The 25926-nt window shown below is 45.3% G+C and overlaps 1 protein-coding gene across 9 annotated transcripts in view; it reads left to right on the top strand.

The window, feature by feature from the left end:
- The window catches only part of MPP7 (MAGUK p55 scaffold protein 7), a 356856-nt gene that overhangs the window by 134584 nt on the left and 196346 nt on the right, over positions 1-25926 (top strand). For 7 of the 9 annotated variants that reach the window (XM_059711505.1, XM_059711486.1, XM_059711523.1 and 4 more), the window contains exon 3: positions 11034-11152. In XM_059711505.1, coding sequence (XP_059567488.1) covers positions 11034-11152 — 119 coding nt within the window. Of the gene's footprint in view, positions 1-11031; positions 11153-25926 lie in introns of those variants that run through there. The other 2 variants (XM_059711513.1, XM_059711550.1) reach the window with 2 other exon arrangements.

Below are 25926 nucleotides of genomic sequence, written 5' to 3' on the forward strand. Positions count from 1 at the left end.
ATGAAGCTGAATGCTCTTTTAAATGATATCTGTAAATTCCATTTATTTGGCAAAGTAATAGCTAAAATTCATGTCATTGAATTTCAGAAACACGGACTGCCTCACGCTCACATATTATTGATATTAGATAGTGAGTCCAAATTACGTTCCTCTAATTAATTCCCTTTCAATGTGCACGAATTTTGTGCACCGGTGTCGAGTAAGACTCCCTCCATGTTCTGCATGGAGTAGAGTTTGGTATCTGAAAGAGGAGCCGCACAACAAATGAGAGAAAAAGACACGAGATAATTTTGCAATATTGGGGGACCAGGCGGGCAAGTCCCGAAGGACTTCCACCCATGCTCAGGCTGCTCCAATCTTTTATTGATCTGGAGTAGCCCTTAGGGTAAGGAGGTTTCAATGACACACAGATCAGCAGAAAATTTCCAGGAATAGACAGAGTATCTGATTAGCTCATCAATAGATTTCCGGGAGTATCTGATTAACAATAATCAACAAGGATCTACATAAGTATCTAAGGAATTAAGTGAACTAAGGTGGGGATGCTTCAACTATTATTACCTAAATTAACTGTGTGGTTCCTAGATCAACTGGGTGGTGCACAGTTCTGACCTTTGCTAGGACTTCAAAGGTTACTAGCTTTTGGGGGTCTCTGTCTAAACTCCGGTAGTGAAGACAATGAATGGACTCTGGCACACCGGGCTACTAGTAAGATTATAATATAAATCCTTATGACTAGGTCTACAGTACTACTTATATATATATATGTATACTAGAGGCCCGGTGCATGAATTTGTTCATGGGTGAGGTCCCTCAGCCTGGCTGGCAATGGGGCAGTCGGGGCCATCTTACCCAGTCCTGACTGGGGCTGGCCGGCCGGGGGGAGGGACTACAGGAGGTTGGCCGGCCGGTTGCAGGAGGTTGGCTGTGGGAGCGCACTGACCACCAGGGCTCAGGTCCTACATTGAGTGTCTGCCCTTGGGTGGTCATTGTGCGTCATAGTGACCAGTCATTCAGTCAACCAGTCGTAACTGTTTCTTAGGCATATATATATATATATATATATATATATATATATATATATATATACCAGTATATAGTAAAAAAATTGCAAGACAACTCAAAGTTGCTACAGCATTTAAATCTGCATGGAAAATACTGATACCCCTCTGTCCCTTGTGTTGCCAGAGGCTCAGAAAGAACATATTTGGATCATAAGTTCTTGGGAGAAAAATCACTTTTTTTCTTCAAGGAAAATGACAGATATGTTTATCCTTCAGTGTAGCAAGGCTACAGAGAAGCCAGCTGTAGCACATTTAACTTCAATTAATGAATAAGTCAGTGAAGTTATACAAAGATCCTGGTTGACATATGTGATGGCTTAATGAACTGCATTGTAGAGTGAGCATGTTTTGAACTTAAAGTATTCACATTAGTATATTTTTCATGATTTCCGACATTCAACATTTGCCATTTAACATTTTTCTGGAAAGGGGATTATAGATTACAATATTTAGTTCCTAAACAGCAGTTTTAAAATCTTAAAACATCTCTCTAAGTGATTGAGTGTTAACTTATGAACCAGGAAGTCATGGTTCAATTCCCAGTCAGGGCACATGCCTGAGTTGCAGGCATGATCCTCAGTAGGGGGCATGCAGGAGGCAGATGATCAATGATTCCCTTTCATCATTGATGTTTCTCTCTCTCTCCCTGTCCCATCCTCTGAAATCAATAAAAAAATATACATTTATTATTATTTCTTAAAAATTTTAAATCTTTATTGTTGAGAATATTACAGATGTTGCTCCTCTCCCCCTGTCCCCATTGCTACTTCCACCCAGTTTCTAACCTGCCCCAGGCCTTCATCACCCTATTGTCTATGTCTATAGGTAATGAATATATGCATATAAGTCCTTTGGTTAATCTCATCCCGCCTCTCCTTCCCCCTTCCCTCTGAGATTCATCAGTCTGTTACATGTTTCCATGCCTCTGGTTCTATTTTATTCATCAGTTTATTTTGTTCATTAGATACCTTGTTTGTTTATTTTGATTTTTAGATTCAATTATTGATAGATATGTATTTATTTCCACCTTGTGTTCATATTTTTTTACCCTTTGTGGTCCCATTTAATTTTTGGAATTCAAACAGTCTTGTCCAAATTAGTTGACAGGATTGAATGTTGAACTGGTTTGCGGTGTCGACCTCAGCCTTGACGTTGGACCTACTCCTAGCACCTGGTCTATCGAGTCAGCCTCCATGTTGGACCGAAAAGGGTTAATCTTTTTTTGTCTTCCTCTTCTTAAAGAATACCCTTCAACATTTTATGTAATAATAGTTTGGTGTTGATGAATTCCTTTAGCTTTTTCTTGTCTGTGAAGTTCTTTATCTGACCTTAAATTCTAAATGATAGATTTGCTGGGTAGAGTAATCTTGGTTGTAGATCCTTGCTTTTCATCACTTTGAATATTTCTTGCACTCCCTTCTGACCTGCAAAATTTCTGTTGAGAAATCAGCTGACAGTTGTATGGGCACTCCCTTATAGGTAACTACTGCTTTTCTCTTGCTGCTTTTAAGATTCTCTCTTTGTCTTTTGCTCTTGGCATTTTAAGTATGATGTGTCTTGGTGTGGTCCTCTTTGGGTTCCTCTTGTTTGGGACTCTCTGTGCTTCCTGAACTTGTAAGTCTATTTCTTTCACCAGGTAGGGGAAGTTTTCTGTCATTATTTCTTCAAATAGGTTTTCAATATCTTTCTCTCTCTCTTCTCCTCCTGGCACTCCCATAATGCAAATGTTGGTATGCTTGAAGTTATCCCAGAGGCTCCTTACACTATCTTCGTACTTTTGGATTATTTTTTTCTTTTTGCTCTTCTGATTGGGTGTTTTTTGCTTCCACATATTCTAAATCATGATTTCATTCTCGGAATCCTCTACTCCACTGTTGAATCCTATAAATTATTCTTTATTTCAGTTAGTGTATGCTTAATTTATGACTGGTCTTTTCTCATGTCTTTGAAATTCTCGTTAAGATCCTTGAAATTCTCACTAAATCCTTGAAGCTCTCATTATAATCTTTGAGCATCATTAAAACCATTTTTTTGAACTCAGTATCTAGTAATTTGTTTGCTTCCATTTCATATTGTTCTTTTTCTGGAGATTTCTTCTGTTCTTTTATTTGTGACACATTTCTTTTTTTCTGCATTTTGGCCGCTTCCCTGTATTTGTTTCTATGTATTAGGTGGAGTTGCTATGTCTCCTGGAATTGGTAGAATGGCCTTGTGTAGTAGATATCCTGTAGGGCCCAAGTGGCTCAGCCTCCCCAGTCACCAGAGCTGGGCACTCTAGGTACACCCCTGTGTGGGTTGTGTGCACAGTCTTGTTGTAGTTGAGCCTTGATTGCTTTTGGAATCACTGGGAAGAATTGACCTCCAGGCCAATTGGCTGTGAGGACTAGCTGCAACTTCAGGGAAGAGTTGCTGTGCTAGAGACACTCCTATGCAGTAGGACTTGCTTCAGTGGGGCTTTGGTGCTCACTGAGTCTGCTCTTTGAGTGTGTCACTTGTGGATATGTAGAGTTGTACTCTGGTATGGTCTGAAGCAGTATACCCTGGGTGCACTGACTCTGGGGCCTCCAGGGAGGTGCAAAGTCAGCCACTGCCTGGGGCTACCCATCAGGAGCTACAGAGAGATCTGCAGATGGCTGCTATTTGTGGAGGGCTTGGAAGTGCCCAGGCAAGTCCAAGCTGTGAAGCAAGGTAGGCAGGTGCTAGTGCTGGGTGTTGATAGGTATGAGGCAGGCTGCTGCTTGTTTAAGAGATTTTAGGAAAGTCTGAAGCCCCTGCAAACAGCTTGGGTGGGGCTTAAAATTGGATGGGCTGAGGTCTCAGGGAATCATCAGGGTGGAGTGAACAGTATGAGCCAGGCTGATGGAAACTCAGATATGATTGTCAGTCAGCTCTGCCATTGGGGAGTTCTCAGCATAGGAACAATGACCCCTACACGCACCTCTTTCTGGGAGAAGGCCACCCCCAAATTCTTGCTCTAATGCCAGACAATCTAGTTCCTCCCCGTATGTCCTTGGATTCCCTCAAGCCACTACCCCGGCGCTGGAGCTCAGTGGGAGTGAGCCCATGTAAGTTTGTGTGTGGGACCTTAAAGAGGAACTGCCTAGGTCTCCAGCAGCCTCCATGTCACGCAGCCACAATCCCTGCTGATTTTTACAGACTGAAGTTTCGGGGACATCTCTTCCTGGCACTGGAAGCCTGGGCTGAGAGGTCTGGTGTTGGCCTGGGACCCCTTGCTCCTCATGGGAGGCCTCAGCAACTGAGATATCCCTCCTGATTAAGAACACATCACACATGGGTGTTGGGCCAGCCATTCCAGGCCTTCCTCCATCTTACCAGTCTCTATGTGCTTTCTTCTTTCTTTCCTTAGTTGTAGGATTTCCATTCAACCACATTTAAGGTTGTTTTGAATGATGGCTGTTCTGTATTTTAGTCTTAATTTTGAGGTAGTTGTGGGATGTGGCGAGTATCAGCATCTATCTACGCTGATGTCTTGGTTCTCCAAAATATATATAGTAGGTGGCAAGAACAGCACCAGGTGCCTGACCCATGGGGTCAGACTGAATCTGGGTTCAGCAATTGCAGTACTTGGGTTCTGTCTAGGAAAGAATTCAGAGTCCAGACCCAAACTGTAAGAGAACATTTATTGGATAAATTATAGAGGTAGAAAGAGTAATTCCTAGAAGAAATGGGCTTAGGAAACAAGTTACAGAGTAAGGGCCCTTGGAGTTTGGGAGTGAGGAAGCCAATGGTAATCTGTCTGTGGCAGGATGGGAGATGGGGAAGGGAAAGGAAAAGGCACAAGGCACAGGTGTATTCTGGGGAGGGAGAGTGCACTTGATCCTCCGTCCTAAGGAATTAAAGGGTGGAGATTTTAGGGGAGGTCCCAGGGGAAGATCTCATAGAATATTCAGCAGTTTCCCGGGTGTGTCCTTATTGGGTAGTGGTCTCCACTGATTGATTGGCCTTCACCAGGGCAGGAGGTTGTTATTCCATGCAGCTAGTCCTGATGTCAGCTGTGGCTAGTTTTGTTGCTTATATGGGCCTGGAGCTGAAATACAACTGAGGTTTAAATGTTATTTCTATAGAGCAGGGGTCCTCAAACTACGGCCCGCGGGCCACATGCAGCCGCCGAAAACATTTATCTGGCCCGCCGGGTGTTTTTGCTGCCACTGTGTACATAGGAATTTGTTCATAGTTTTTTTTTAAACTATAGTCCAGCCCTCCAACGATCTGAGGGACAGTGAACTGGCCCCTTGTTTAAAAAGTTTGAGGACCCCTGCTATAGAGGAAAGGTCAGGAGTCCAAACCAGTGTTATGCTAGGGGAGGAAAAGTTACCCTGGGGGTGAGGTCCCACCCTACAGTTGATTGTCCATTGTTAGGCACCTGGTGCTTTCTACCCTGGTGACTTTCTGTATCTGGCCCATTGTCCTTGCTCTGCTCACATCTATCTAAATGCCTATAGCATCTATATATTTTTTTAAAAAAAATCTTTGCATTTCACTGCAATTAGCTCCTATTACTATAATACTTTCCTTATCCCCTAAAATTTTAGCTCAGTATGTACTTTGTGTTGTTTTTCCACTGTTAGGGATTATTTTCTTTAATCTTTAAAACCACACATCTCTCTCCTCTTTTATAAGTACTATTAGAGGGGAGGAGGGTCCCTCAGCCCAGCCTGCCCGCTCTCACAGTCCGGGAGCCCTCAGGAGATGTCATCTGCAGCAGGCAACCTGGCTGATCAGGGGAAGGCACCACCCTCATCACCCTGCTGCTGCTGCCACTGCTGGCTGCCCCAGTCCCCAAGGTGTTTTCATCAACCCGGACTCTAGTTCCTTCACCATGAAAAAATGACAACTTTATTTAGGCATTTTCAAGATGTGTCTTTCATAGGATATGACATTTCTTTCTTTCTTTTTTTTTTTCTATCCTCACCTGAGGATATTTTTCTATTGATTTTTAGAGAGCGTGGAAGAGAGAGGGAAAGACAGAAACATCAATGTGAGAGGGACACCAAATTAGGGTGACATATAAATTAGGATTGCATAAAACTAGTAAAAAACAGAAAACTCAGGTTTATGAGCTCTGCTTATGGAGAAATTATTGTTTTAAATTTATACGTAATATGACTTATTTCCACAAAAAGTTAAGCACTATTTGGGTAAAGTTAACACTTTCCACATGTAAAAGACTAGGGTGGTTTTATTTCTGAGTATGGTATTGTGTCCAACTGGAATGTATAGCTTAGCTGTTGTTTTGATTTTGAACCATTGCATTGAAATGGCATTTTCATTCTACAGGAGACCTATTAAGGAAAGAAGAACATTATTTTCTATCACGTGCCTAATCTGTGCCAGCCACAAGGCTAAATGCTTTCATGGGCATTGTTTCATTGAATTCCTGTGATGACCATATTTGCCACAATTTCTTCTTTTCTTTAAACTTTATTTTGAGATAACTGTAGATTCACATGTTGTAAGATAAATTCTGTGTACCCTTGACTTGGCTTCTTCCAATGGTAATCCTATCTAATAAAAGAGAAACATAGTAATTGGTGTACGACCGCTACCCTTCCCATTGGCTAATCAGGGCGATATGCAAATTAACTGCCAGCCAAGATGGCGGCCGGCAGCCAGGCAGCTTGAAAGTAACATGAGGCTTGCTTGCTTCAGTGACGGAGGACTCCAACGTTCCCCGCCTGCCTTGCCGGCCTCTGAGCTTGCAGTTTAAGAAACATTGTAACAAATATAGAAGCTAAACAAAACCCCAGAAACCTGCTTTCAGCGAGCCGGATCTCAGAGCTGGAGTTATACATTGTTTCGATTATAGAACCAAAACAAACCAGATACCTGCTTTCAGCTGCGGAGGCCTCAGAGCTGGAGCCTCAGAGCTAGAGCTGGCCCAGAATAAAAAAGAAAAAAGAAAAAAAGGAGCAGTTGGGAGCTTCCGTCACCCACCAGCCTGAAAACAGCCCTCAGCCCCTCAACCAGACTGACCAGGCACCCCAGTGGGGACCCCCACCCTGAAGGGTGTGTGACCACCTGCAAACAGCCATCATACCCTCATCCAGGCTCGCCAGGCACCCCAGTGGGGACCCCCACCCTGAAGAGTGTGTGACCAGCTGCAAACAGCCATCATGCCCTCACCCAGGCTGGCCAGGCACCCCAGTGGGGACCCCCACCCTAATCCAGGACACCCTTCAGGGCAAACCAGCCGGCCCCCACCCGTGCACCAGGCCTCTATCCTATATAGTAAAAGGGTAATATGACTCCCAGCACCGGGATCAGCGGAGCCGAGAGGCCTCCCGGCACCGGGATCAGCGTGACGGGGGCAGCGCGCAAACCCCCTGATCGCCCTGCGGCTCTGTGTGTGACAGGGGGTGGGGCCACAACCTCCTGATCCGCCCTGCTCTGTTCGTGACAGGGGAAGGCGCCCCAACGCCCTGATCAGCCCTGCTCTGTGCCTGATATGGGGGAGCTCCCCAACCCCCTGATCAGCCCTGCTCTGTGTGTGACAGGGTGCGGCGCCCCAACCCCTCCCCCCACCCCACGGGCCCTGCTCTGTGTGTGACGGGGTAGAGCCATAACCTGCCCATCGGCCCTGCCCTGAGTGTGACAGGGTGTGGCACCCCACCCCCCTGATCCTCCCTGTTCTGTGTGTGACAGGGGGCGGTGCCCCAACTCCCCTATCAGCCCTACTCTGTGAGTGACGGGGGGAGCTCCCCAACCCCCTGATGGGCCCTGCTTTGTGCGTGACAGGGGGGAGCTCCCCAACCCCCTGATCGACCCTGCTCTGTGCGTGACAGGGTACGGAGCCCCAACCCCCCTGATGGGCCCTGCTCTGTGAGTGACGGGGCAGCGCCCCAACCCCCTGATTGGCCCTGCTCTGTGCGTGACGGGGGTGTCGCCGCAACCTCCCCATTGACCCTGCCTTGAGTGTGACGGGATGGTGCCCCAACCCCCCAATCAGCCCTACCCTGAGCGTGACTGAGGGTGGCATCGCAACCTCCCGATCCGCCCTGCTCTGTGCATGACAGGGGGCGGCACCCCAACTCCCCAATCGGCCCTGCTCTGAGCCCGACCAGGGGTTGCACCTAGGGTTTGGGCCTGCCCTCTGCCACCCGGGAGCAGGCCTAAGTCAGCAGGTTGTTATCTCCTGAGGGGTCCCAGACTGCGAGAGTGCACAGGCCGGGCTGAGGGACCCCCCACTCCCCACCCCACCCGAGTGCACAAATTTTTGTGCACCGAACCTCTAGTTTCTTATATAACTACTAGAGGCCCAGTGCATGACATTCATACATGGGAGAGGGAGTCCCCTCAGCCCAGCCTGCACCCTTCCTAATCTGGGACCCCTTGGGGGATGTCCGACTGCTCGTTTAGGCCCGATCCTGGCAGTCGGACATTCCTCTCATAATCCTGGACCACTGGCTTCTAATTGCTCACCTGCCTGCCTGCCTGGTTACCCCTAACTGCCCCCCCTTTTCCAGCCTTATTGTCCCTCACTGCCTGTGCATGCCAGCCTGATCGCCCTTAACTGCCCCCCCCCCCCCATGCTGGCCAGGTCGCCCCCAATTGCCCCCTCCCTGCCGGCCTGGTCACTCCTAACTGCCTCCCTGCCAGCCTGGTCACCCCCAACTGTACCCCCCTGCCGGCCTGGTCACTCCTAACTGCCTCCCTGCCAGCCTGGTCACCCCCAACTGTACCCCCCTGCCGGCCTGGTCACTCCTAACTGCCTCCCTGCCAGCCTGGTCACCCCCAACTGCACCCCCCTGCCAGCCTGGTCACCCCTAACTGCCCTCTCCTTGCTGGCCTGGTCACCCCACACAGCCTGCTTGTTCAGTTGTGTGGTCGTCCCTTACTAACTCCCCTGCTGGCCTGGTCATAGGCAGCCATCTTGTCAGGGCTTGAGGGTTAATTTGCATATTGCCTCTTTATTATATAGGATAGTAGAGATTCACAACTGGGAAATTGTCATTGATACAATCCATTGACCTTTTTTAGATTTCACCAGTATTACATGTACTTTGTGTGTGTGTGTGTGTATTTTGTTCTGTGCAATTTTTCCATAAGTGTAGGCTACCTTTTTAAATTCAAATTATAAGGTAAACAAGGATCAGATAAGTTATTTGGAATGCCTAAACTGTAGGCCTGGGGTTTGAATTTAGGTCTATTTGATTCAAACTTTTGTATTTTCAGTAATAGTAATGATCAATATAATCAATTATAACAATATAATAAATTATAATCGATTATAACATCAGTAGTAATGATGAATAACAATATAATCAATTACAACATGGCTGAACCTCACTGAGTTACATATGAAACAGATTGAGTACTTACTATGTGTCAGAGACTGTTCCAATGTATTAACTCATTTAATCCCCCCAACAGCTATACCTCAGAAGTTATAGCACAGTTGAATTAGTACCATTAGTTAAACTAATCATATTACCATGGAGTAGGCAAATTTTTTTACTGTTCCTGAAATCAGTAATAAAATAGTGATATTCTACCTTCTTTTTACATAATTCATATTTTGCACTTCTGACCATAATCACTGATTTTGGCAGTGGTGATTAAGTGTGTGTGTATGTGTGTGTGTGTGTGTGTGTGTGTGTGTGTGTACATGAAGTGAGACCTGTTTACATTGAGTTGTTTAGAGATACCTTAAAAATATTTATTACATTGCAAATAAGGGCTATTTTAGGCAGGATGCCAGGGTTTTAAGGTAATAAATATAAACCTCTAAGTATACTTAAGGACATAATCTTTTTCTAGAGATTTTAGTTCTTTTTGGCCAAATACAGCCCCAGGAATGTTTGGATTTAATCAAATCATTCAAATTACATATCTATCTTTCAAAGTGGACACTACTACATTTGGTTGTGCATTAGTACTGATTATCAGATACTTAGTGCTTTAGGAAGATAATAGATAAAACGATCAATTGTCCATAATTTACTCTACAATCTTTGCTGTTAAATATTGTGTAAAGTTGTCCCTGTGATGAACAGCAGCACTTATTCAGACCAGAAATAACAACAGTCCCGTGTGTTGTAGATCCCAGGAGGTCTTGGTGTTTTTGTAGACAGCAGACAGAAATAAAAGGAATTTTGTCCTTTTTACCTCATGTAATCCCACTGGGAAATGAAACATGTGCTGTGAGTTGATATTGACTTCTGCCAGGTCACCTCCCTGAAGAGTCTTGGGCAAGCACCATTGCTATATTTCTTGGACAGGAGTCTGACAGCCCCCGAATGAGATGGATGGGCTATGCAGTGTGCTACTGTGGAACACTGTGCTACTGTGCTCCAAGGAAGCTTCCATTGGGGAGCGCCTGTAACCGCATCTTTCAGAGCTATCAGAGCCCCCAAATTAGAGTCAAATGTAAACTTAAGTTCTACACAGTTGTGTTTTTTTTGAAAAGTGGGTGACTGCAGTAACATAGCACAAAGTATGGTTTATTCTGTCTTTTTACACCTTATTTTGGACATTAGATAATGCAAAGTTTTTAAAGCTATATAAGAAACGATTTGGAAACCACAAAACCTTTTTAGTGGACCTCTGTATCAATTTCTGTTCTTCTAAGGAAGTTTTTCCTATGCGTGACTCACTTCACTCTTTGGCTAACATTGAGGGAATGTAATAACAATTAAGGAAAGGAATGTATGCCTTTTCTTCTTTCATTGAAAGCTGGTACACATTTTCTTTCTCAGGTTATGTAGTAAACTTGCAGGACTGTAGAATGTTGACAACTGTGAAAGTTAAAAACCAGCCTATTAATACATACTTGTTTGGAATGGAAAAATAAAAAGCTTCCTTTGCTTCTTTGGAGAAGTGTTTTGCTGGATGGTCCAGAATATAAATCCAGCAAAAAAGACATGTTCCAGTCGTCACTTACACACACCTTAAGTGAAATTAATGAGATCACTCTAAGATTACGCTTTGTGTTTTATTTTCATTTTATAGGTCTGTATGAGCTGTTGGCTGCCCTGCCAGCCCAGCTGCAGCCACATGTGGATAGCCAGGAAGACCTAACCTTCCTCTGGGATATGTTTGGTGAAAAAAGCCTGCATTCACTGGTAAAGGTAAACCATGCTGATGTCAGATTCTCTTTGTGGAAAACCATATGGAAAAATATTTTGAGCGCCATCTAGTAAACCAGAGATTAAATTGTTGCTTTCTGAAAACAAAACAGCCTTGTTCCATTTCATTGATGGGTGTGGAAGTTGTTAAAGATTCTACCAAAAATACATAGATGATTTCACTTAATGGTGGTGATTTTGCTGTGCATACTAATGCAGCAAATATGTGGTTGCCCTTGTTTAGAAAACGAATATGAAATAGTAGCAGGAAGGTTAAGACTCTTTATGGTCAGCATTCATGAGCTGGAATTTAACTTAAATAAATAAATGTTCATAGCAAAAATTAGAAGGAATATATTTTCTGAGGTTAAGGATGGCAGCAGTTCAGTAGCCACATTAATTTAAAATAATTTCCTTTAACAAAGTCAACTGAAATTCTAGCAAGCTATTTCTTTTCTTGGCGTGATGCCATTGAAGGGGTATTTTGTGTATAAATACACTGAAGCTAAATACGAATAAAAACAGTGTTTTGAGACAGTTTTAGTAAAGCATCATGTCATGAAAATGATCAGTCACTAGAATTCAGATCTTGCTACACAGCAGTACTGGGAGTGATCAGAATTCTTAAAATAGTAAAATGAGAAAAAGAAACTTACTGGAAAATATGCCACTCTTGCCTCTGGAAATATGAATCGAGTTTCTCTCATTTAACTCAAATTCAAAGAAATTTAGAGTCTGTGGGAGCTAGGAACTCATGATGCCTCAACAATATCCAGACCTCTACTTACTTACACTAAGTCTGTATGGTTGTCTGTTCTGATAAGATGCTTTTAATTGATGTAGAATATTAGAAAGTGAGCACCTTCTGAGTTGCAATTGCTTCAAAGGACAGGAAAATTATTACTTTTTTTTCCTGTTAAATTTGCTGAAATTTGTATGCCTCAAGCTGTGGCAGTTCTCAAGAAGTGAAAGTGTTGATATGTGGCACTTTTAGCATGACATGTAAAAACTAGAATGTCTTATTTGCTTATTTAGTTGTTATATAATTGCTAAGGTATTGTTATATTCTGAATAATTTTAGGTAGTTTAGTTGGTCTCTTGAGATGTATTAGATATAGTGTTGGAATTATAGTGGATGAAGTTTATGACTTACTGAGGCAGCCATGGAAATATTCCTGTGTTGAATGTGTGGAAGTTGGGTAGGCATGGATTTGTTTCAATTCATTTTGACAGAGGGATAAAATATATTTCAAATGGCATCATCACCTCTTAATCGTTAAATACACATGCCCCAAACAATAGATGCATGTGTGCTTGTATAATTATACCATGGATACTACCTCAGTTTCCTTACCCATGAAATGGAAATTATAATATCTGTTGACAAGGTTGTTTGGGAGTTTCAAATAAAACAGTGAAAATTTTGGTTCTTTAATTGTTATATGGGTTCAGCAAATGGAAGTAGGCATTATTAAGGAAAAATAAAAATTTAAGTATCTTAGCATGCGAAAGACCAAAATGAATGACAGAGATGCCACTCTTGCCTTTGGAAATATGAATCACAGTTCTCTCCTTTAACTCAAACTGAAAGAAATTTAGAGTCTTTTTTTAAAAAATTTAATTTTGTTTTATTTTTTAAAGTATTACAAAGAGTATTACATATGTCTCCTTTTTCCACTCCCCCCCCGCTTGACATTTCTCCGGACTCCCCTACCCCCGAGTGTCTTGTGTCCATTGTTTATGCTTATATGCATGCATACATGTCCTTCGGTTGATCTCTTACCCCCCCCCCCGCCCCCCAACCCACCCCAGGCTTCCCACTGTAATTTGACAGTCTGTTCAATGCTGCTTTGCCTCTGTATCTAATTTTGTTCACCAGTTTATAATGGTCTCTATTATCCATAAATGAGTGAGATCATGTGGTATTTTTCTCAGCTTCCCAGGGGCTGGTGCAGCCTTGCAGGGGCCGTCTCAGCCTCACAGGGTCCGTCTCAGCCTCACAGGGGCTGTCTCAGCCTCACAGGGGCCGTCGCAACCTCATAGGGGCCGTCGAAGCCTCTCAGGGGCCGTCCCAGCCTCTCAGGGGCCGTCCCAGCCTCACAGGGGCCGTCTCAGTCCCACAGGGGCCGTTGCAGCCTCGCAGGGGGCGCTGCATCCCACTTTGGGAGTGAAGGTGAAAGTCAGAATCTCCTCTCGCTGTCTCTCCTGCTGCTCCCTTGCGTATCGCCGATGCTGGAAGTTTTTGAGAGCAGTCTGCAGGTGCTGGACATCATACTTTAACTGGTCATCACGAAGTGTGGCATTCTGTCTTTAGTTGGGCAGCTCCTTGCTGTACAAAATCTCCAGGCGTTCTTGGTGGCTGAATATCTGGTATGCTTGCTTGGATTTCGTTTTCTCCTAAGTGCACAGACTGCTTGTCTGCTGTCTCCCAGCGTCCCATGTGAGACTGGATCTGGTGGACCTGCTTGTGCATTTGCTGGTACAGTGGTTCCATGTCACTGGCTCAGCTGGGTCCGGCTCTGGTTTACTCCGAACCTGATTCTGCTTCTTGAGTGTGTCCCTTATGTATGCAAGGTGTTGAAATCTACAGTTTGTTGGGTTAGGCTGCCAAAAGCGCAGGTGGTTCCTTTTGTGCCACTGGCACAACTTGGGCGGGGATGTAAATTGAATAGGGCAGCGTCTCCGGGAATTACCAGGGCGGAGCAAAGAGCAATGGCGTCTCCGCGACTCCTCACCTCTCCGCGACTCCGTGTCTCCATGTCCCTGAGTGCCGGCGAGTAGCTCCGCGAGAAAGCCACCCTTGCTCCCCGACCCGCTGCAAGGCCATCCCGTCCCTCCCCGTAGGGGTCTGGGACCTCAGAATCCCACCCCAAATAAGCTCAGTGGATTTGAGAGTTTGTAACCCCTTCCGATTGAAAAAAACTGCATATCCAGTTGCAGCCCGCCTGGCACGTGACTCCGTACCTCTGTTCTTGGCGCCTCTGTACATCCTACTCAGTCTTAATGCTCTTCTTTCTTTCCTTCCAGTTGTAGAGCTCCCACTGGGCCAGCTTTCCCATGGTTCTGAATGATAGCTGTTTGTCTTATAGTTGGTGGTAGTTTCAATGTTGTTGTGGGAGGCAGCACACACAGATCTGTACCTTACACCGCCATCTTGGTTCCTCTGAAATTTAGACTCTTAACTGAGTCTGTGGGAGATAGGAACTCAAGTAAGAGATGGTTGTTATTTCTATTAAAAAATAAAAGCAATCTGTAAAACGATTCTTAGTTACACTAACTGTTGTGTTTTAAACATAGGTTTTGTTTGTTTTTTTCTTTTAAAATGTTACCTTTATTGTTTAAAGTATTACAGATGTCCCATTTTCCCCCATTGACCTGCCTTCACTCTTCTGTCCCCTCCCCAGGGCCTCACCCCACTATCATCTGTGTCCATGGGTTATGCCTTTATGCATGTAAGCTCTTTGGTTGCCCTCTTCCTTCCCCTGCTCCCCCTTCCCTCCGAGAATCCTCAGTCTGTTGCATGCTTCCATGTCTATGGATCTGTTTTGTCAGTTTATTTTGTTCATTAGATTCCAATATGAGTGAGATTATGTGATACTTATCTTTCTCTGACTGACATTTCACTTAGCATGATACTCTCTAAGTCCCTCCATGATGTCCCAAAGGGGGAGAGATCCCTCTTTTTTACTGCTGCATAGTACTCCATTGAGTAAATGTACCGCAGCTTTTTTATCCACTCATCTACTGATGGGCACTTGGGCTGTTTCCAGATCTTAGCTATTGTAAATAGTGCTGCTATGATTAAGCACAGGCTTTTAAAGTGTATGTCAAGAAGTTGTTAGGAAGTATACTGGAGAGTATGGATATCTGGTTTTATAGAAACAGGGAGGCAAATAAATTGATGTTGCCAGTGTTTAAATAGCACGATAATGTGTATTATTTCAAGTGTTTTTCAGTAATTGTTTAAAATGTATTTTTAAAATTAGTTTTCTTATGTACCTTTAGTACATTCTCAGTTCTTAATAGTTTCCCCTATACCCAGCTTTTATCACATGCAGACCTCAGGGTGTTCTTTGACCCATTCTATTAGTTTTCAAGGACCAACAACTTAAAATGCCTTCAAGAGGCAGGATCATGGGGTTGTAGTTCAAACAGCTGGAACAAACTGCTTAACTGGATTCTAGGTGTCTCTACTGGAGGAGGGTGGATAGACCCTCAGCTTTCATACATAAATCTTGATAGAGAAAAAGAAATTTGTTTGAAAAGATTTGTTTTAGGATGAATCAAAATGTGCTTGAATGTAACGTTCTTTTGCCTGCAGTTGAAGCTGTTGATATGTGATTTAGAAATGGGGCAAGACAAAATGTGATTTCATTCTAGCATAAAATTTTCATAGTTGTCATTTTATTTTTTTAAAAAAAAGGGCTGTTAGCCCTAACAGTTTGGCTCAGTAGCTAGAGCGTCAGCCTGCGGACTGAAGGGTCCCAGGTTCGAATTCCGGTCAAGGGCATGTACCTTGGTTGCGGGCACATCCCCAGTAGGGGGTGTGCAGGAGGCAGCTGATCAATGCTTCTCTCTCATCGATGTTTCTCACTCTCTATCCCTCTCCCTTCCTCTCTGTAAAAATCAATAAAATATATTTAAAAAAATAAAAAATAAATAAAAAGGGCTGTTAAATCATCACACAGTTTTAAATACTTGTACATTTATTTTGTATCTAGAAGCCCGGTGCATGAATTCGTGCACCAGTTTGGTCCCTTAGCCTGGCCTGCGGGATCGGGCTGAAACCGGCTCTCTGACATCCCCCAAGGGGTCCTAGATTGCGAGCAGGCACAGGCCAGGCCGAGGGACACCACCAGTGCATGATCGGGGCCAGAGAGGGACGGGGAGGTTGGCCAGCCAGCGAGGGTCCGTGGGAGGGCTCCAGGGCGTGTCTGGCCTGTCCCGCTCAGTCCTGATTGGCTGGACCACAGCAGCAAGCTAACCTACCAGTTGGAGTGTCTTCCCCCTGGTGATCAGTCCATGTCATTGCGACTGGTTGACCGGTTGACTGTCTGCCCCCTGGTGGTCAGTGCATGTCATAGCTAGTGGTTGAGCAGCCTTAGCATATCATTAACGTATTACACTTTGCTTGGTTGAACAGACAAACCGACGACTGGGCACTTAGCATATTAGGCTCTTATTATATAGGATGTAAAATATACTTAAGGAGAGGAAGTCTAGCATTGCAGTCTGGGACAGGTATGGCATGCCACTTTGGAAATTGAGCCACACTCTGGCAGGAATACCATAGGTTATGAGTTTGTCACTGCAAAAGGACATATGATGATCCGGTGTTAGCTATGGATTTTTTTTAGAAGAAAAATTTCTAAAGAGAGAATTTGAATAATAGAAACTGTGAGCATGAGATTTTAGAAGTGTCAGAAGAAAGATGGTACCAATAGAAGACCTAGGGAAATAGCCTATCTAATAAAGAGAGAATATGCTAATTGACCTTCATGCCGTCACAGATAGTGGTGCCCACAGCCAATAAGGAGGGAATATGCTAATTGACAGCCATGCACTCAAATATGGCAGCACCCAGTCCCCTCAGCCCCGCTAGGGTGGCAGGCGCAGCAAGGCCAGGCCCACCCCCAGGCGGGCCCGGCCTTGCCTTGTACCTGCTTCCAGAGTCCCCCAGTCCCCTCAGCCCCCCGCAGCCACCCAGGGCCAGCCTGCAGCACAGGCAAGCCTCAGATGTCGGCTGCCCAGCCGCCTAGGGCTGGCCGGAGGCACAGGCAAGCCTTGGATGGCGACTTCCCAGCTGCCCAGGGCTGCCTGAGGCTCAGATAACCAGGGCTGGCTGAGGCTTGTTCTTCTGGCAGTGGCAGCAGCAGAGGTGTGATGGGGGCGTCACCTTCCCCTGATTGCCAGGTCACCTCCTGGCCCTGAGGGCTCCCGGACTGTGAGATGGGGCAGGCCAGGCTGAGGGACCCCCCTGCCCCAACTCCAGTGCATGAATTTCATGCACTGGGCCTCTAGTCTGTATATCTAAAAAGCCAGCAACTGTAACATCATGAGGACCAGAATGACCAGCCACTATGATGCCCGCTGCAGGCAGTGAACTGGCCCAATCTGGGGATGTGGCCGGCTGGCCTACCTCCCGCAGCCCCTCCCCCCAGCTGGCCCTGCCCCTGATTGGCCTCTCCCACCCCAATCAAGGGCAAGGTGGCCGGCCAACCCCCCCGCGGCCCTTTTCCCTGGCCGCCCCCACTCCTGATCACCCCCCAACCCCAATAGGGGGCGGGGCCAGTGGCCAACCTCCTGAAGCCCCTCCCCCCTGCTGGCCCTGCCCCTGATGGACCTCCACCACCCCGATTGGCCCGAAGCCCCTCCAGCAGCCATCCACGACCCTGATTGCCCCCCCTACCCCAATAGGGGCAGGATCAGCTGGCCAACCTCCTGCAGCCTCTCCCCCCGCCCATCCCCTTGAGTGTTTGGCTGGCTGCCTCTGCCCCTGATCGGAGTGGGGTGTCAATCAGGGATGTAGCTGGCTGGGGGGAGGGGCTGTGGGCCTATTGGGGTAGTGGGGACCAATCGGGGGCGGGGCCAGCCAGAAGGAGGGGCTGTGGGCAGTCAGCTGGCCGGCCACACCCCCGATCAGGGTGGGGAGGCCGATCTGGGGTGGGGCCCACTGCCCACAGCCGCTCCCCACAGCCGGCCCCACCCCTGATCAGCCTCCAACACCTCGATCTGCTTGCGGCCCCTTTTCCCAGCCAGCTCCACCCCTGATCGCTCCCCCACACCAATAGGGGGTGGGGCTGGCAAGCCAACCTTCCACTGCCCCTCCCCAGGCTGCTGACCCCTAATCAGCCCCCCTACCCTATTCGGGGGGCAGGGCCAGCCCACCGCCCACAGCCCCTCACCATGGCCGGCCCCGCCCCCAATCAGCCCTCCACCCCAATTGGGGGCAGGGCCCACTGGTCAATCGCCTGTGGCCTCTCCCCCGAGCCAGCCCAGCCCTGATCAGGCCCCAATTGGGGTGGTCCGGCCAGCCAACCTCCTGCCATCTCCTCCTCCCGAAAGGCCAGGCCCTATCCACCCCGATTGGGGCTGGGCCAGTTGGACCCCATTGGTGCACAAATTTGTGCACTGGGCCTCTAGTCATATATAAGAATGGAAATACAGCCTGGTTGGCGTGGCTTAGTGGTTGAGCATCCACCTGTGAACCAAGAGATCATGGTTCAATTCCTGGTCAGGACACATGCCCAGGGTTGCAGACTCCTTCCTCAGTAGAGGCTGTGCAGGAGGCACCTGATCAATGATTCTCCCTCATCCATGTTTCTACCTCTATCCCTTTCCCCTCTCTCTAAAATCAATAAAAACATATTTTTTTAAAAGAAAAAAAGAATGGAAATACATAAAGATGTGGAAAGACAAGAATGTTAGCATTCGCATGATCCAGTGATGGTCATAGACCACCAAGATGCATTGAGCCACATTGTTTTATTGAATATTATAATTAACATAATGTTATATTAGTGTCAGGTGTACAACATAATGATTTGACATTTGTATATATTGTGAAATGCTCACCACAATAAGTATTTATCCACTATCCCTGTCCTCTGTCTTTTATGATAACATTTAAGACTTACTTTCTTAGCAACTTTCAAGTTTGTTACAATATTATTGACTACATTCTCCATGCTTTACTTTACATCCCCATGGCTAATTTATTTTGCAAGATTGTACCCATTTCACCTACTCCAGCCCTCTCTCTTCTGGCAACCACCAATCTATTCTTTGTATCTGTAAGATTGGTTTTGTTTTGTGTTTTAGATTCTACATAAAAGTGAAATCATGTTGTGTCCATCCATGTTGTTGCAAATGGCAAGATTTCATTCTATTTTTTTGTGGCTGAGTAATATTTGCATTGTGTATATGTACCACATCTTTTTTATCCAATCATCTATCAGTGGACACTTAGATTGCTTCCATATCTTGGATATCATAAGTGATGCTGCAATGAACATAAAAGTGCACATGTCTTTTTGAATTTGTGTTTTCATTTTCTTCAGATAAATACTCAGAAGTGGAATTGCTGGATCATATTTTGAATTATTTGAGGAACCTCCATAGTATTTTTCATAGTGTCTGCACTAATTTGCATTCTCACCAACCAAGCATGAAGGTTCGATTTTCTCCGTATCCTTGCCAACTCTTGTTATTTATAGACATTTTGATGATAGCCATTCTGACTGTTGTGAGGTGGTATCTCATTGTGGTTTTGATTTGCATTTAACTGATGATTAGCGATGTTGAGAATCTTTTCATGTGTCTGTTGGCCATCTGTGTGTTTCTTTGGAAAACTATCTGTTCAGATCTTCAGTTCATTTTTAAAATTTTTTTGTTTTGTTTTGTAGTCTTGTTTTGTTTTGTTAATTGTATTATATGAGTTCTTTATATATTTTGGATATTAACCCCTTATCAGATTTATGATTTACAAATCTTCCCTCACTCAGTAGGTTTTGTTTTCAGTTTGTTGATGATTTCCTTTGCTTTGCAGAAGTTTTTTTCATTTGATGTAGTCCCATTTGTTTATTTTTGCATTGGTTACCCTTGCCCTTGGTGTCAGGTTCAAAAATGATGTCAGTCTATGTTTTCTTCTATAGTTTTATGGTTTCAGGTCTTACATTCAAGTTTTTAATCCAATGTGAGTTAATTTTTGTGTATGGTATAAGATATTGGTCCAGTTTTATTATTTTGCATTTGTCTGTCCTTTCACAATCCTGGACTACTGGCTCCAAATTGCCCACCTGCCTGCTTGCCTGGTTGCCCCTAACTGCCACCCCCACCTCCCGCCAGCCTGATTGCCCCTCACTGCTTCTGTGTGCTGGACTGATTGTCCCTAACTGCCCCCCCCCACCGGCCTGGTCACCCCTTACAGCCCCACCACCCCGCCAGCCTGCTCGCCCCCAACTGCCCCCCTCTGCTGGCCTGGTTGCCCCTAACTGCCTGCCTCCTGCCAGCCTGGTCACCCCCAACTGCCCCTCCTCCTCCCGCTGGCCTAGTCACCCCTCACTGCCCCCTCCCTGCCATCCTACTCACCTCCAACTGCCCTCCCCCCTGCCAGCCTGGTCATCCCCATTGCCCCCTCTGCCAGCCTGGTCACCCCTCACGGCCCCCCTGCCAGCCCGGTCACCCCCAACTGCCTCCCCTGCCAGCCTGGTTGCCTCACACAGCCTGCTGTTCAGTCGTTTGGTCGTCCCTCACTAACCCCCCTGCTGGCCTGGTCGTAGGCAGCCATCTTGTGAGCGTGTGAGGGTTAATTTGCATATTACCTCTTTATTATATAGGATTTCAGGTATACAACCCAGTGATCAGACATTTGTATAACTTATGAAATGATCACTATGGTAAATATAGTACCCCTCAAGCACCATACATATTTATTACAATATTATTGACTATATTTTCTGTGCTGTACTTTACATCCCATGACTATTCTGTAACAACCAATTTGTACTTCTTAATCCCTTCACCTTTTGCACCCACCCTCCCAACCCCCCTCTCATTTGGCAACTATCAAAATGTTCTCTGTATATATGAGTCTGTTTCTGTTTGTTGTTTTATTTTATTTTTTTTAGATTCAATCATTGATAGACATATATTTATTGCCATTTTATTGTTCATATGTTTTATCTTTTATTTTCTTCTTCTTAAAATAAACCCTTTAACACTTCATATAATACTGGTTTGGTGGTGATGAACTCCTTTAGCTTTTTCTTGTCCAGGAAGCTCATTATCTGCCCTTTAATTCTAAATCATAGCTTTGCTGGGTAGAGTAATCTTGATTGTAGGGCCTTGATTTTCATCACTTTGAGTATTTCTTGCCAATCCTTTCTGATCTACAAAGTGTCTGTTGAGAAATCAACTGACAGTCTAATGGGAGCTCCCTTTTAGGTAACTAACTGCTTTTTCCTTGCTGCTTTTATTCTCTCTTTGTCTTTAACCTTTGACATTTAATTATGATGTGTTTTGGTGTGGGCCTCTTTGGGTTCATCTTGTTTGGGGACTCTCTGCACTTCCTGGACTTGACCAAATTAGGGAAGGTTTCTGTCATATTATTATTAGAAGAGAGAAAGGGAGGAAGAGGGAGGGAGGGAAGAAGAGAGAGAAAGAGAGAGAGAGAGAGAGAGAGAGAGAGAGAGAGAGAGAGAGAGAGAGAGAAAAGAAGAAGAAGAAGAAGAAGAAGAAGAAGAAGAAGAAGAAGAAGAAGAAGTAGTAGTAGTAGTAGTAGAGGAGGAAAGAAGAGGAGAGGAGAGAAAAGAGAAGAGGAGAGAAGAGAAGAGAAGAGAAACATTGATTGGTTGCCTTTCTTTTTTTTTTTTTTTTTAAAGATTTTTTTATTTACTTTTATAATCTTTATTGTTCAGATTATTACATTTGTTCCTCTTTCCCCCCCCCCCATAACTCCCCTCCTCCCAGTTCCCGCCCCACCCTCCGCCCTCACTCCGCACCCACTGTCCTCATCCATAGGTGCACGATTTTTGTCCAGTCTCTTCCCGAATCTACCACACCCCTTTCCCCCCCAAGAATAGTCAGTCCATTCCTTTTCTATGTCCCTGATTCTATTATAATCAACAGTTCATTCTGTTCATCAGATTATTTATTCACTTGATTCTTAGATTCACTTGTTGATAGATGCATATTTGTTGTTCATAATTTGTATCTTTACCTTTTTCTTCCTCTTCCTCTTCTTAAAGGATACCTTTCAGCATTTCATATAATACTGGTTTGGTGGTGATGAACTCCTTTAGCTTTTCCTTATCTGTGAAGCTCTTTATCTGACCTTCAATTCTGAATGATAGCTTTGCTGGATAAAGTAATCGTGGTTGTAGGTTCTTGGTATTCATCACTTTGAATATTTCTTGCCATTCCCTTCTGGCCTGCAAAGTTTCTGTTGAGAAATCAGCTGACAGTCGTATGGGTATTCCCTTGTAGGTAACTGGGTTTCTTTCTCTTGCTGCTTTTAAGATTCTCTCTTTGTCTTTTGCTCTTGGCATTTTAATTATGATGTGTCTTGGTGTGATCCTCTTTGGATTCCTTTTGTTTGGGATTCTCCACGCTTCTTGGACCTGTAAGTCCATTTCTTTCACCAGGTGGGGGAAGTTTTCTGTCATTATTTCTTCAAATAGGTTTTCAATATCTTGGTCTCTCTCATCTTCTGGCACCCCTATAATTCTGATGTTGGTACGCTTGAAGCTGTCCCAGAGGCTCCTTACACTATCCTCGCATTTTTGGATTCTTTTTTCATTTTGCTTTTCCGGTTGGGTGTTTTTTGCTTCCTCACATTTCAAATCATTGACTTGATTCTTGCGCTCCTCTGGTCTGCTGTTGGGAGTCTGTATAATATTCGTTATTTCAGTCCTTGTATGCTTAATTTCTAGTTGGTTCCCCAATATAACATCGAGGGTCTCATTAGATTTCTTGAGGATCTCACAACATTTATCGGCGGTCTCACCAGTCTTTTCGAGGGCCTTACTAAGTTTATCGGCAGCTTCTAGACAGTTCTTAAGAGACCTTAAAAGTGTGGTTCTGAACTCAATATCCTCCATTGACAGTTTTGTCCTGTTTCTTTGTCTCCGCATTTTTTATGCTTTCTTGGTACACCCCCTAGTGGTCTTTGTGTGCAGTCTTGTTGCCTTTAAGCCTTGATTGATGTCGGCAATACCGGGGGTGAGTTGACCTCCAGGCTAACTGGCTATGAGAGTCCGCTGGGTCTGCAGTGGGAGGGCTTCTGTGCTGGATCTCTAAGGCGGTGCTAATCTAGCCTTTGCCTGAGGCTATCCGGCAAATGGTTCTGCACAGGGCTTGGGCGGGGCGGGTCCCAGGGGATCTACAGGGCGGGCCGGAGCGAGCAGTATGGCTGCTCTCAGTTCCTTCCCCAGGGGCTCTGCCTCTCAGAGTCCCAGCAATGGCTGCAAACCTCGGAGAGAAAGCTGCCTTCGAGTTCCGACCGAAGCCAGACAGTCCCGCTTCTCCCGTTTGAGTCTTGCTCCCCAGAGGCTCGCCCGGATCTGGAGCTCAGAGTCTGAAACTCCCTCCCGACTGAAAACAACAACCGCACCCTCCGCCACCAGCCCGCTCCGTGCGCGCACTCCGCACCTGAGTATTTCACTTCAGCACTGCGCCTCCTCTGAGTCTGGGTATGATATTCTCTTTCCTCTTAGTTGTAGAATTTCCACTCAGCCAGCCTTCCTGTGGTTTTGGATGATGTCCGTTCTGTCCTTTAGTTATATCTCTGAAGTGGTTGTTTGAGGCAGCGATCTCCTGCGTTAACCTACGCCGCCATCTTGGTTTCTCCTGGTTGCCTTTCTTAAATGCCTCACTCAGGGATCAAACCCACAACCCAGGTATGGCCCCTGACCAGGAATCAAACCAGCAACCTTTTGGTGCATAGGATGAAGCTCAACCAACTGAGCCACTCTGCCCAAGCTGTCATTAGTCAATTTCTTGCTCTCTTTCTTCTCTTTCCACCACCCCCATGATGTGAATGTTGGTACACTTGACATTGTCTCAGAGGTTCCTTATATTATCCTAACTTTTTTGGATTTCTTTTTCTGTTTGCTATTCTGATTGGGTGTCTCTTGCTTCCTTATATTCCATAGTGATGATTTAATTCTTGGCTTCATACTATTATGTGTTATATCCCAGTAATGTATTTTTCATTTCAGGTGGTGTATCCTTTATTTCTGAAAGGTCCTTTTTTATGCTGCTGAGTTTCTCACTAAGTTCACTGAGCATCCTTAAAACCAGTTTTTTTAACTGCATCTAGTGGATTGCTTGTCTCCATTTTGTTTAGTTCTTTTCTTGGAGTTTTGTTCAATTTTTTCATTTGGGTCATTTTTCTTTGTCTCCTCATTTTGGCAGCCTCACTGTGTTTGTTTCTATGTATCAGGTAGAGCTGCTACATCTCCCAGGCTTGGTAGAGTGGCTTAATGTAGTAGGTGTTCTGTAGGGTCCAGTGGCATAGCCTCCCCAGTAACCAAATCTGGGTACTCAACATGCACCCCAAGTGTGCACTGGGACAACACTTTTGTTGTAGGTGAGCCTTGATTGCTGATGGCACATTAATGGGAGGGATTTACACCCAAGACTATCAGCTGCAAGGACTGGCTGCGACCACTGACCTCTGACCACTGTGGAGGATCAGCTGTGTAGGGGCCCACCACACAGAGCAGGACTTACTTCAGCCAGGCTGTGGTGCCCACTGAGTCCACCTCTTGAATGTGTCACTTGTGGAGGTGGTTGAGTTGTGATACTTCGACATGGTCTGAAGTTGTCCACTGGATGGGTTATCTAGTGGGCCTCCCCAGAAGTACAGACCCAGGTTAGCCATCTCTTGTGTCCTGCCCTGTGTGAGGCACAGAGCTATTTGCCAATGGCTGCTACTTGTCCTGGGCTCGGAGGTGGACAGGTGAGGCCATGCTGTAAACAAGAGTGGCTGGTGCTAGTGTTGAGTCTGAGGCCACTTAGTAAGAGGTACGGGACACGCTGAGACCAGATGCTGCTTGTTTGAGATATTTTAGGAAAATCTGAAGTGTGAACCAAGGCAGGCCATTCACATGGAATACCCACTGGAAATAGTTTTAGTAGATCTGAAAGTTGAGTGGGAACAGGGCCTCAGGGAATCACCAGAGCAGGGCAAACAGTGTGAGTCAGTTTGATGTAGACTCAACTGCCTGCCAGCTCTATGGGGGAAGAGAGCATCAAAGGAACAGTGGCCTCTGCCAGCACTTTTCTCTGGCAGCTCTCACCCTGATCCCAGAAAATTCATTTCTTCCCTGGATGTCTCTGGTGCCTTTCAAGTTGCTGCTCCTGTGCTGGAGCTCCGATGGAGTGAGTCCCAGTAAGTCTGTGTGCAGGACATGTAAGAGGAACTGCCTGGGACTCCAGCAGCCCTATGTCTCTCTCAGCCTCAATCTCTGTGTTTTTTACAGCCAGAAGTTACGAGGCCTTGTCTTATTGCTCTGGAACCCTGGGCCAGGGGCCTGGTGTAGAGCTACGACCCCTTGCTCCTCAGGGAGCACCTCTGCAGCTGAGATATACTTTTCCTCTTTCCCCTTTTTATTCTCACCCCAAGGATATGCTTATTGATTTTATAGAGATAGGAAAGGAGGGAGGTAAGAAAAGAGAGAGAAGAAAGATGAGAGACGAGAAAAGAGAGAAATAATCCATATCAGAGAGAAACAGCAATTGGCTGCCTCCTGAGTGTTCCCTGACTTGGGATTAAACCTACAACCTAGCTGTGTGCTGTGACTGGGAGTTGAACTGTCAACCTTTTGTTGTACTGAATGATGCTCCACCAACTTGAGTTACCCGTCCAGGGCAATATTCCTCCCATTTTTATCTGCCAAATGTGGATGTAGGGTCAGCCTGTTCTGCATCTCCACCCCTACTACCAGTCTCAATGTGGTTTCTTCTTTAATTCCCTAGTTGTAGAATTTCCATTTAGCCAGATTTCAGGCATTTCTGAATCATAGTTGTTCTGTAGTTAATTTTACTTTTTATGTGGTTATAGGAGGAGGTGAGTGCTGTATTTATGTACGCTGCCATCTTGCCTGGAAGTGTTTTTGGCCTTTTTTTAGTGACTGGCTTCTGCACTTAAGATTAATGTTTTTAAGGTTAATCTTCCTCATAAAATGTATCAGTACTTCATTCATTTTTATGGCCGAATAGTATTCTATTGTATGCATCTGTACCACATTTTGTTTATCCCTTTTTCTGCTCAT

Source organism: Myotis daubentonii, chromosome 1 (genome assembly GCF_963259705.1).
Source record: "Myotis daubentonii chromosome 1, mMyoDau2.1, whole genome shotgun sequence".
Lineage (NCBI taxonomy): Eukaryota > Metazoa > Chordata > Mammalia > Chiroptera > Vespertilionidae > Myotis > Myotis daubentonii.